Genomic DNA, 12,914 nt, shown 5'->3' with positions numbered 1-12,914 from the left:
ACATACTGAATACAAAAGAGGCCGGGCTGTAAGAAACGCTCGCTGCAGGAGGCCGGAGTATCCGCGGCAGCAGGCGGCGATGAAGCCGTCACCGTCACACTCGGGCACAAACACAAAGACGGATGTACGCGGCCGTATAGTCTCTCCGTCTATCCGGGGACACGCTCGGAGCCGTTCCCAAAACCGTCACATCCAAACGCTTTTCTTTTCATCCTCCGGTGGCGGGCAGGAGCAGGGAGGGGGGACCAGCAGCAGGGGCTCATTTGAATATTTCAATTATTTATCGCCACTGAGACCGAACACATGCAAAAGGGACGCGAGGGACCCGGCTGAGGGCAAATCAAGCTGTGTTAGGGTTTGATAGAGCTCTGCTTCAGTGCCTGGAGGAAGGGGATTCATTTCTGGTGCCATTTATATCTGCTTCAACTAGGGCCCCGTTTATAAGTAGCAAAAACGGTGGTGTTTTCATGCGTTTTGGCCGTTCATTTACATGAAAACGAAGCTCAAAGTCACCAAAAGCGATTATTTCGGAAAACTCTGGCCAAAATTGAGATTTGCAAAACCTCCGTCTTCACGTTTGCTTGTAAACGGAGGGAAATTGATATTTAGGCTTCAGAACGTCACATTTTGAGACAGAAACGTCACCAGCGTCATGTGTGCGACCTGCGTTTACAATTTGTTTGGCCACCGTCAATATTTTCTTGTATTTTACCTGTTTTATATTCTAAAGTCACACTTAAAAGTAACTCCACTTCTCTGTCATTCCAAACGAAAGACTCTTGTTCATCTTGGAAGTAACTCACTGCGTTTCCATGCAGTCAATAACTCTTTTAAAACCCGAATATTGGCAATAACCCGAATTTGCACGGCCATGTAAACACCAATAAACCCTTTGAATAACCCGAATATGCTCATATTCGGGTTTTTAAAAACCCGAATATTCGGGTTTTTAAAAACCCGAATATGACCCCTGTGTTACTCCTTTTAAAACCAGAATATTGGGTCACGTAAACGCCTAATGGAATATCCCCATCAAACGGAACATGAATTTGTTTTCTGCGCATGCTCTGTTCACAAGGAATCCTGGTCTTTTGAGTCCAGGAAGTTCTTATAAACACGGCGAAACGCAAGACCAGGCCACACTTTTGGAGTGAGGAGGAGACTAATCACTTCATAAATGTAATGAAGGATATGAACATTTTGGCATTTGTAGACGGTAGAAAGTACCAAGATTTACAAGAAGGTGAGCGAAAAGTTGCGCGAAGCAGCATTTGTTTTGAATTTGGATACAGGAAGAAGAAGGGGAAATGACGATAATTGCGTCATAACGTTCTCCGCGCGTCGCTGGTTTGATCCAGATATCCCGAATGATCAATCACCATGTATGCAGGGATGTTTGCTCACACATGTAAACGGAATATTCCGAATGTTTCAGTAACCGGAATATTAGCAATAACCCAAATTTTGACTGCATGTAAACGTAGTCACAGGAAGTTACTCGTGTCATTTTTTGATGTTTTTTTCCAGGATTCCGATTGGCTAGCATGACTTTATCTTCTCGTTACACTGCCCCCTGCAGGTTTGGCGGCTCATAGCACCTTAACAGCGTATTTATGCGGGTTCGTGTAAATGATGGTATTTTTTAAAACGTAGAGGAGGAAATATCCGTTTTTGTAAATACCCGGCTATGTGTAAACGTGGCCTAGGTTTGGGACTTAAAAAAAAGACATTTAGTCTTAAGTACATGCAGCATTCATAAAACTTTCAGTTGAGATCATTGTTCCTGCATCCTGAGGCTGCCCACACTACAAAACATTTTCATAAATAATACCACACTGTGGAAGTCTAGTAAAAGTAGGAAGGGAGTTTGTAAACTCAGTGATGTAATCTAGGGAGGGGTAAAAAGAAAAAGAAAAAAGGAAGAAACCCGAGCAAAGAAACGTCTACTTTGGATGGCTGCAGCCTGAGAAACGGTTGATTTTCCTCCACAGAACAATCCTGGGAAATGGGGCTCACGCGACACCAGAGCAGGAAAAACAAAACGCCGAGATGAGTTCATGGAGCAGTTATTGCTTTGACACAGTCTGCAGGCTAATGGGAAGCTGTTTTCCTATTATTCGAACCCCCCCCTGCCCTCCTGGTAATCTCAAGTCTTTTCTCTTGCCAGCTCTTAGACCAGCAGCCCAGTCCTGCTCCATCTCCTTTTCTTTATGCACTCAGCTCTTAGTTACAGTCTCCAGACAAAGGAAGTCCCCGACTGCCCCCCCTCCATCCCTCCGCGGTGCAACCGGGCACAAACAAAGAAACATTGGTAGTGTGTTGATCAAATCCTGGGAGAGTTTGATCGGCCGGGGTGATCAAATCCTGGAAGCCCGCGCCTCCCAGTCTTTGGTAACACGGATTTCACGGCTAAAAAAATGCAAATAAAATGTGCGGGATGAAGGAGAAGCAGCGGCGGTGGTTGTCTTCGAAGGATAAGCTGTTCTGACAGCTCATTTTTTTTAATTGGTCCGTCAGGACTCGCAGCAGTAGCTTTGGCCGTCCTTTGATTTTTTTTTCTCTCTTGGCTGTAACTGAAAGACATAATTTCCACTTACAGTCCGGGCCATCACTGTTCGTATACTCACTGCATTGTCTTTGTGGGAGTTTGTAGAGACTCGTGTCGGTCCTTTAGTCGGACACCTCCCTGCCGTAGTGATGAATGAGGGTGACTAATTACTCTCATCTTCTGTCCGTGGAGCTTATTTATCATCATTTATTGGCCTGTCATGTGGTTGGTAGAAATGCGCCTGTGTTTTTTAGATGACAGGGAGTTTGTGAATCGCCATCTACATGGTGTTCATGCCCAGTATTTTGCTCCAAAACAACTAAACACAAAAAACAGCAGGGTGATGGATGAGTTGACGTCAGATCGTAGAGTGTTTAATAATAAGAAGTTGTCTGACATCAACCGCAGGTTTTCAGAGATGTGAATTTGAAGCCAGTTTTTTGGCGCTCCAGTCAAAACCATATTGGCAGGTTCAGACTCCACCAACTCTGGTTTTACCAAAAGTTAGAACAGGCTAGCCTTATTTGAGACAAACCCATTTTGAGAGCTGGTTGTTTTAGCTTAGCTCATGCTAATCTGTGAGGCTAACTTATGCTCTCCTATAATCATTTTTGCTATTCTGTCTATTAGGGGTGGGCAAAAATATCGATATGGCAATATATCGCGATACTAAATTGATATTCAAAAAAAAAAAATTTGATTTGATTTTTTAAATCTATTATGATTGTAATTTTTTATAATAAATCAATCTTTTTTTTCTAATAACCCTAATGAGTATGCAAAATGAGTATTTGAGATTTTTTAAGTGTGTCGAAACATTAGTACATATAGTATTCTCTATCCATACTCATTCCGGAGAAATGTGATACGTAGTGATACGTATATGTGATACGAATATGTCATAGGTATAATATAAAGTATAATAATATTATTATATACTATTAATATTATAATATTCGTATATAATAATATTATATAATGTCACATCCTCCCAACGGCAGGAAGTGACGTGTGCGCTCTTAATAGTACGTCCGAATTAATGCACACTACTGATATTTACTCAAAAGTACTTAAAAGTGTGCGGAACTTAAGTATACTTTTTAGTATATATACTTTTTAGTATGGCATTTCAGGCGCACCGTATGTGTCTGGAGGTTGTATAATCTTTTTTGTTGTTGTTTGTGGCACATTTAAATTCAGTTTCTTAATGTCAATAAATCCAAGTATAAATGTAATTTATTTTTTCATATACATTTTACATTTTATCCCACAATTTCTGCTGAAGGTAAGTATTAAAAGCTACATTTTTACGTGAAACACCGGACAAACATGGACGTTAGTAATGTAATGTAATGCCGTTACTAACACCTGTGTCTACACCTGTGTTTACCTGCAGTCTCATAAAGGTCAAAACTCGCTGGAAACCACGTACGTTTGTCCGTTAGTCGCTCAGCAGTTAAATCTTAACTCTGCTGTGACCTGACAAAGTTGCTGAAAGTTGAAGTCTTGTTATTTTTTCAAATCAAGGAGGTGAAGTGGTTTTATTGACAAAGGTTGAGGGAACGGCCAGTCTGCGGCTGCTTGTTAGCAGGATCGCCTCCAGCTGGACAAAGGTTTTATGAATCCTGAAGCAGCAGTTTGTGCTCTTTCAACAGCTCAGTGACAGAAACTTCCTCTGGTGGTTTTTCTCTTGTTTTAAAAAAGAAAAACGTCAGGGATGTGAAACACATCAGTTTGACTCAAATCACAACTTTGGGTAAAATGTATTGATTCCAACCTGATTCAATAAAAAAAAAAAAAAATGCACTAATTTTAAAATGATGTTCAGGGGGTAAAATTCATTAAAGTTCATCAGAATCAGAAATAAGTTTATTGCCAAGTAGTTTAACACACACAAGGAATTTGTTGTAGTGATTGCTGCAATGCAAAAGAGCAGATAATATTAAAAGAAAAGAAAAAATGTACAATGTACATGTTCATAATTACTGACATTTAATAGGTTTTTAAAAGGAACTGTTTGGAAGAAATATTTTAGCTTTTGGGTTTCTGAAATCCATCAAAAATGTTCAATGTTATTTAAATAAACCGTGTAAAATCACCAGTGATATTTAGATGAGAAGTAAAACACTTAATATCCGCAACTATCAATGTGTTTTAGTAGAAAAATGGATCAAAACAACCTTTTCTCCTTTTTTCATGTGTTAAATGCGTCCAAATGTGCCATTTAATGAGTGATTATTTTCTCGCAACTCGTTCCGGTGGCATCATCCGGCCAAAATATTGTTTTCTCGTGCTTTCTGAGAGCTGTCACATGATTGGTCAGACGTGTGAAGTGGGTGTGGTCAGTGCAGTTGTGAACAGTGACAATAAATGTCCCTCCTCCTTGATAAACTCTAAATCTGTCATTGTCTCCGGTTTCTCCGTGCTGTCGCTGTCTTGATGTTTCTGCCGTTGTTTTTCTCATTGTTTTGCTTGATTCACGTCGGGACTAATATCATGAAGAAACCTGTGATTATTTGTAAAAACTCCTGAAAACGTCTATTTATCCAGTGGTACCGCACCAAACACTTAATAAAATTTTTTTTTTTTTAAATCCACTGCACATAACTTTAATTTTTTTGGATACACGGAGCTCATTGGATAATTCATAATAATTTAATTCGATCATTTTCATGTTTTCTTCAGTGAAAAGATTACTTCTTCACACTGAAATCCATCTATAAAGTTTATTGATCCTATTTAATTGAATATTTCCTCACATCTGGGTGATCTACGTCGGTAATAAAACACAAACGTAGTTTTTTCCGTCCGAATGCGCTGCACGGATCGCAGATGTTGGGGTGTAATTCTTTTAAATATGTTGGATACGTTAGATATGTTGTTTTGTTCTTAACTATACCGGTTTGACACGTTTCCGCCCTTGCAGTTTTTGGTTAATTAAACTACGAAAGAAACCTGAAAAGAAACTTGAGAAGTCAACTTTTACATTTTTTTTATTTGTCAAAGTGATTTATTCTCAATGCCGCTCCCCCAGGCCCATAACACTAGGTGTTTTTAATTAAACCGCCAACACAAGTTAATGTGTGGGGAAATAGCCTTCTGTAATCACTTCCCTTTTGCTTTGTTATGCATTTTACTCATTTTCTTCCCCCGACAACACCTATTTCCAAGTCAGGAAAAATTACAGTTTGTAGAAATTGTCATTATTTGTAGTCGTTATCTGTGTCGGCCTTATTTAGGCCAAAACAACAACAACAAAAAAGCTTTTGTTGAGGCTTCTTCCAAATGGCTCTGGGCCGTCCCGTTCATCACTCCCCGTCTCCGAGGCGTGCATCATTTGTCGGAGTCTCCTTGTGTACACAAATGTTCGTTAATGAGGCGTTAATTAGCAGAGTTTTCCGCGGCCTCGGGTCCTGGAACCACCTGCACCCGCGTGTGTGCATGTACCTGCGACGCCTGCACATGCTGTAATTAATTAGACGCTGTGCAGCCGGATGATTACACCTGGCATCCGTGTTGCTTTGGTAGGCTAAAGTTCACTTGTGAAACGATTCGGTCGTGTGCAGAAGTTTGTGCCCCCTCCCTCTTTTAATAATAATCAAAGACATAGGATCATCGGACCGTTGGTCTTAAAGTTTGATAAATGCAACTGTTTTTCACCGTATTATATATTTTTAACTTGCATAAAAGCCAAAAGGGAAAAAATCACGTGGGCAATACTAAGTACCCCTTTACGTCTTTCATAGGATTTAAGCGGGTTTCAATGATGAACTGATCTCTATAAAACCTTTTTTTGGAGCATTCAGGTGCCAACAAAGAAAAAAGTTAGCAATGGTTTTAGAGACATTTTTTTTAAATAATTTTGTTAAAACTTGACTACCGTAAAACTTCAAATGATGGCCCGGTACCAATTATCCGCCGGGTGTAGCAAAATAAGTTTTCTATGAAACGCCCGTCAAACGTAGTTTTTCTGGTGGCCAAAAAAATATTCTACCGTAGGCAGATATAGCCGACCTAAACACAAACAGATGACCTTGAATGAATTGAAAAGTGTGTGACTATTTATTTTTAGAGTGACCTCACTCTAAAAAGAGAGACGCAAACAAAAGGAAGGGAAAAAAGAGGTGAGCTCATAACCTCTAGCTCTTCGGTCACCTCTTTTACACTCCTTTTTTTTGCCTCTCTCTTTTCTCTTAGCTTGGATACTTCACGAGCGTGTCAGACACTAGCGTGAGTCGTGGAAGATTATATTAGTGATGGGAAAATTTTTTTATCGGATCATAGTTGACAACGAGAAGCCGTTTGAGGCTAGGCGCTAGCTGGCTAGATCAAAGATGCACAATAAAATTTGCGTTGAACGGAGACACAATTAATAAACCAAATAAACGCCTGTTAATTCTGAGCCATTTAAGAAAATCCAGCACTTTATTTGGTGTTTTACGGTAGTTATTCTCTCGCGCTATGAAGCAAAACCATTTCTGTCCACACGGGGGCAAATACTTCCACACTTGACGATAAGTGGGAGGGTCCTCTTCACCCCACTCAAGTTGCACTTTGTCGCATCCTGCGTCAGATGTTGACACAGGAAGTCGCTCATGGCTGCCTCCATGTGGTCAGAAGTGGTATTGCTGTTTCTGTTCGTCAAGCCTAAAACGGTAACTTGGGCGGGGGGGCGGAACCTACAGGACTGACAACAACTTCAAGTACTGAGTGTCCGAAGACGCACATTAAGATTTGGGTTGAATGGAGACGATTAATTAAGGCAGGTCTTAAATTTTAGCAATTTAAGCGAATACACACTTAAAGGAGACCTATTATGAAAAACAGGTTTTCTCTTGCTTTAACATATATAAAGTGGTCTCCCCTCAGCCTGCCAACTCAGAGAAGGAGGAAAGCAACTAAATTCTGCAGTGTCTGTACAGCCGCCCGGATGATCCATCCAGTGTGATGTGGATCTACGAGCCAATAAGATTCTGCTCATTTTCGTTATGTAACCAAGATGCAAACCACGCCCGCAACTAAACACCGTGTCCTAACTGCATGCGAGCGTCCGACTATCGTAGCACTGCGTGACATCGTCTCTCTGTCCATCTCCCTCCAGCAGCTGCCACTTTATTGAGGTTTTTGTAGTGAAATGAGGAGGAATCATAGAGATAACTTCTCATTTCAACTAACTGGATCAGCCGTTCCTCATCCATGACCGTTTCCTGCAGCGCTTTCAACCGGCTTTCAACGCGAGCGACAGGAAGAAAAATAGAAGCAGAGCGTCTGACAAATGTTCAGCTCAAAACGGTGCGCCGCGTCGCGCAGCCCTGCGTTGCTGCGGCCAGTTAGGACAGTCCAATAGAAAATAAAGCAATTGAATTGATTTTGTCGCTTACGCTTGCATCACATGCAGTTAGGACACGGTGTAACTCCGCCAGCCGGAGCTTCCGCAATTTTTTTGTAGCAGTGTATCGCGTCATTCAGGCAGCCAATCAGTACAGAGCCTCATTATCATAGCCCCGCCCACTCAGAATCCCACATAGATAATGAGGTTAGAGAATGGGAAGATAAAGACATGGTTTAGAGGCTGAATTTCTCATTTATTTAGCAAAAAAAATCAAAAGCTTGTTTTTAAGACATTCAAGGCCTGTTTAAAATAGGTATTAGATGCCATAATAGGTCCCCTTTAAGAACTATTTTTATCCTTTGTCTCCTCAGCCGAGCCATCAAGACCAACCAGGACCTCCTCCACGAGACGCCCTGGACCAACATCCTGTTTGACGACTTCTGGGGAACCGTCCTCACGCACAGCGGCAGCCACAAGTCCTTCCGGCCGCTCTGCACGCTGTCCTTCCGCCTCAACTACAGCCTGCACGGCCTGCGGCCCTGGGGCTACCACCTGCTCAACGTGCTGCTGCACGGCCTGGTCACCGGCCTGGTCACGGCCCTGGCCCGCCCGCTGCTGGGGGGCGGCCCCTGGAGCCTCCTGGCGGGGCTGCTGTTCGCCTCCCACCCGGTGCACACGGAGGCGGTGGCCGGCGTGGTGGGGAGGGCGGACGTCGGCGCCGCTCTGTTTTTCCTGCTGTCCCTCATGTGCTACGTGAGACACTGCAGACTCCGGGGGGGTCGACGCGGCGGCGGCGGCGGGGACTCGGGCGCACGGTGCTGGGCCTGGATGCTGGGCTGCCTGGGCTGCGCCGCCGCCAGCATGCTGTGGAAGGAGACGGGCGTCACGGTGCTGGCGGTGGCGGCCGCGTACGACCTCTTCGTGTTCCAGAGACTCCGGCTCCGCCAGGCGCTGCTGCTGCTGGGAAAGGTGAGGGAAGTTTATTTGTAGAGCACAATTCAACACAAGGTCATTCAAAGTGCTTTACATCAACATTAAAAGCGGCAAGACACAATTAAACAGTAAATAACAAATAAAATGAATTAAAATGATAAGAGAAGAGGTAAAATGATAGAAGCGAAGAAAGAGGAAGAAGGAAGACGCGCAGAAGAGAAATGGCGAGACAACAGAGAGACGACACAGAGAAATACCGGCAGCTTCTTTTTTTTTTCTTTCTTTTTTTTGGTCTTGTGTTTTCGCTGAAACCATCCTATGTTCTATTGCTGATATTTAAAGAACAGAAAATGATAAACACAAACTTTATTTTTCCCTGATGTTCACGAGAGTCTAAAGTTTCTTGACGTAGTTTCAATGTTTATGTACTCCTAAAACTCAATATTCTGTGGGTCTTTGAACATCAGCCAAAATGCCCAAAAACTCTGGCAGTATGGAGCTCTCTGCTCTGAAAATGGCTGCCAGTCAATGAGTTAAAAAGAAATAAAGGCAATTTTAACCAAAATAATTTGAGAATAAAAAATAAAAAATAAATAAATAAATATATATATATATATATATATATATATATATATATGATTGAGAAAACTCCATGAATGATAATAATCTACTTTTGACAATAACTATTTAGTCTACAACTCAACATAAACGATTCCCATGACGTGAGTCATGTGACTAATGTCAACTTTAGAGCGGAAAAACGAGCTAGCTAGCTGTTTAAGAAAATAAAATTTGTTGCGAAATTGACTTGGCTATTTCATATTTAACGCTAGTTAGACCTGATGGATAAATTAGTGACGATAACGAAGCCTAAAGCTGGAGATTGTAACGTTACAGCTCGGCCTAACGTTACTCCTTCCATGTCTGACGAGGCCAAAGTTCATGAACCGTAAACACATGTAGCTAATAACCCAGTCAGGAATTGGTTAATAAGGTGATATAAGCAGAATAAAACACATTCAAAAGTTATTTTAAACCAGGTTTAAAACTTGACACATTAAAGAAAAAAGGGAAAAATAAGAATTCCAAGCAGGGGTCCCTGCTCTGTTTTTCTCTCATTCAAGGGTCCCTGGGATAAAAAAGATTAAAGATCCCTGATTTAAAGGGTCTGGGAGCTTCATAGGAACTAAAAGATCAACCATGTATTCTGGTCCAAGACCATTCAGGTCTTTGTAGACCAGCAGTGAGATTTTAAACTCTATCCTTTGACTCACTGGAAGGTGCATGAATGAAAACCTGCACTCTTGGCATCTCCACACATCCAGTTTCCTCCTCGGAGACGAATCAGAGGCAGCCAGCTGTTAATAGTTCCTGTGTGGTGGATTAACTTCTGCTACTTTCTTTCTTCTGTCCGTGTACTTTAATTGTGTATTTGCGTTTCATCGGGGGGTAATTAGCAAAGCTGTTTGGCTTTTGCATGAAAAATAAACCGTTCTCATTGATTCGGTGAACAGGAAACACGTGAAAGGGAAGTTTTCCACTTCCCCGCGGTGCTGCCACCAACTTCCATTTGTTTCCCTAAATAGATTCATTCAGGAAGAGAAATATGTGTTGAGGTGTGTGTGTGTGTTTCTGTGTATGTGTGTGTGTGTGTGTGTGTGTGTGTGTGTGTGTGTGTGTGTGTGTGTGTCTGTGTGTGTGTGTGTGGAAACGCAGCTTGAGCAGGAAGAGCTTTTCTCAGGGTGAGTTATTCTCATCTTAAGGTGACAAAAGTACGTGAAAAACAAATAATAACTCAATTCCTGGCTTCTTTGGTGAGTTATTTGGCTCCGGCGGTCCATAAAGGCAGAAACGTGTGCGCGGCATGTGTTTCCTCTGCAGGGAAGCGCTGCGGGGCCCCGGTTTCATCTTTCCAGTTATTTCAGGAGGGACAACCTTGACGCAGTGACTCATCTGATTATAGAAACTTGTGTTTGACTGGAAAAGCCTCTCACGCCGGCTCCGCCCACTCACGCACGTAAAAAAACGCGTTAAACGCATAACTTAGTGTGATTTACTGCACAAGGACAGTCTGGGCCTAACTATCTGTTTTATGGTAGATTCTCATTCTGGAAATGTCTATAAATACCTCTTTGATGCCACATGACGTCAGAAAGACATCTTGAGAACCGATCTGACCCACAAGAACATGAGCCCGGTTCTCCAGAGAGAACAACTCTATTTATCTTCTTGTTTTTTTTTATGTTTCTGTTTCGGAAAAGTCCGTCAGTTGTTTGTTTTGCCAACCACGAAACATTTTCAGGAGTAAACCAGCATTAAAAATAAATGTACTGAATCGTAGCCATGCAGAAGAAAAATTAAAGAAAAGGGAGACAAAAATATTACGATGCGCTTCTTAATTTGTCCTTAAAGCTACGTATCAGTATCAGTTCTGGCCACATGGGGGCAGAATAATCCCTCATTAATAAAGCAGAGTCAGTGGCTTTTTTTGTTGATTATATTACAGCGATTTTTTATCCAAGTGAAAAGAAGAGGTATTGGTACGTAGAGTAGCTATAAAGGTAACGTTTGTGAAACTTACTGACATCTAGTTGCTGTAGTTGGAGGTTGCAGACAACATTTCTGGCACAGAAGGAAAAGATGAAATATAGTTTGAGGTGTAGTTGGCGGTATTGAACCGAGTTGCTCAGTCTGCTCATTCTAACCGCCATCAGAGCAGTGACTGTCGTGCAAACAGAGAGAGAACACCCCGTAAAAATATGATGCTTCGTGAAAAGATGAGATGCGTCGTAAAAAGATGATGCGTCGTAAAAAGATGATGCGTCGTAAAAAGATGAGATGCGTCGAAAAAAGATGAGATGTGTCGTAAAAAATTTGATGCGTCATAAACAGATGAGATGCATCGTAAAAATATGATGCGTCGTGAATAGATGAGATGTGTCGTAAAAAGATGAGATGCTTCATAAAAAGGTGAGATGCTTCGTAAAAAGGTGAGATGCTTCGTACAAGATGATGCGTCGTAAAAAATTTGATGCGTCATAAACAGACAAGATGCATCGTAAAAAGATGGGATGCGTCGTAAAAAGATGAAATATATGTCGTAAAAAGGTGAGATACGTCTTAAAAAGGTGAGATGCTTCATAAAAAGGTGATGCGTCGTAAAAAGATGAAATATGTTGTAAAAAGATGAGATGCGTCGTAAAAAGATGATGCGTTGTAAAAAGATGATGCGTCGTAAAAAGATCATATGCATCATAAAAAGATGAGATGTGTCGTAAAAAGATGATGCTTCGTAAAAAGATGCGCATGTGCAGTATCAGCAGGAGCTACATGTGAAGTGTGTTATGCAGTGAAAGAAAGCAGCAGGTAGTGGTAGTTTATAGATTTATTTCATTTAAAATGCTTAAAACAATCTTTATATTACTGTTGCATGCACTGTATGTACTTAAAAAACGGGCCGTTGACACGTCGCATTAAACTCCACGACTTGAGTCGACCAGCTAAATCCTGCGTCGGGGACAGCCCCAGTTTCGTGAAAAGATGATGCGTCGTAAAAAGATTAAATGCTTCGTAAAAAGGTGAGATGCTTCGTAGAAAGACGAGATCCGTCTAAAAAGATGAGACGCTTCGTTAGAAGATGAAACGCTTTGTAAAAAATGAGATGCCTCATAAAAAGATGATGCTTCGTAAAAAAATGAAATGCTTCGTAAAAAATTAGATGCCTCGTAAAAAGATGAGACGCTTCGTAAGAAGATGAGATGCTTAGTAAAAAAATTAGATGCGTCATAAAAAAATAAAATGCGTCATAAAAAGATGAGACGTGTCATAAAAAATTAGATGCCTCGTAAAAAGATGAGATGCCTCGTAAAAGGCCGGTTTTGGGCCGGCTCTTGGCGCCGCTGCGTCCTCCTCCGACTGTCCTGCAAGTCAGAACCGTTTTACTGTCTGAATTTCTTTTTTATTTTCCTGCAACTGTGTGTGTTTTCATACGTGGGGGGATATTACGGCCTCATCCATCTTGTAAGATCCTAGACTAACGTTCAGAGGAGCCGGAGTGTCGGATATCGCCCCCCTCGGAGCTCCTCAGGAGCCGCTACCAGG

At 41.7% G+C, this 12,914-nt stretch overlaps 1 protein-coding gene across 1 annotated transcript in view; it reads left to right on the top strand.

Annotated features, from left to right (window-relative positions):
- The window catches only part of tmtc2a (transmembrane O-mannosyltransferase targeting cadherins 2a), a 110,113-nt gene that overhangs the window by 47,562 nt on the left and 49,637 nt on the right, over positions 1-12,914 (top strand). The window contains exon 2 of the mRNA XM_061714223.1: positions 8,252-8,849. Within this exon, the coding sequence (XP_061570207.1) occupies positions 8,252-8,849 (598 nt within the window). The remainder of the gene's footprint in view (positions 1-8,251; positions 8,850-12,914) is intronic.

Source organism: Cololabis saira, chromosome 23 (genome assembly GCF_033807715.1).
Source record: "Cololabis saira isolate AMF1-May2022 chromosome 23, fColSai1.1, whole genome shotgun sequence".
Taxonomy (NCBI): domain Eukaryota; kingdom Metazoa; phylum Chordata; class Actinopteri; order Beloniformes; family Belonidae; genus Cololabis; species Cololabis saira.
Note: the sequence above shows the minus strand (reverse complement) of the source record. Positions and strands in the feature narration are given on the sequence as shown.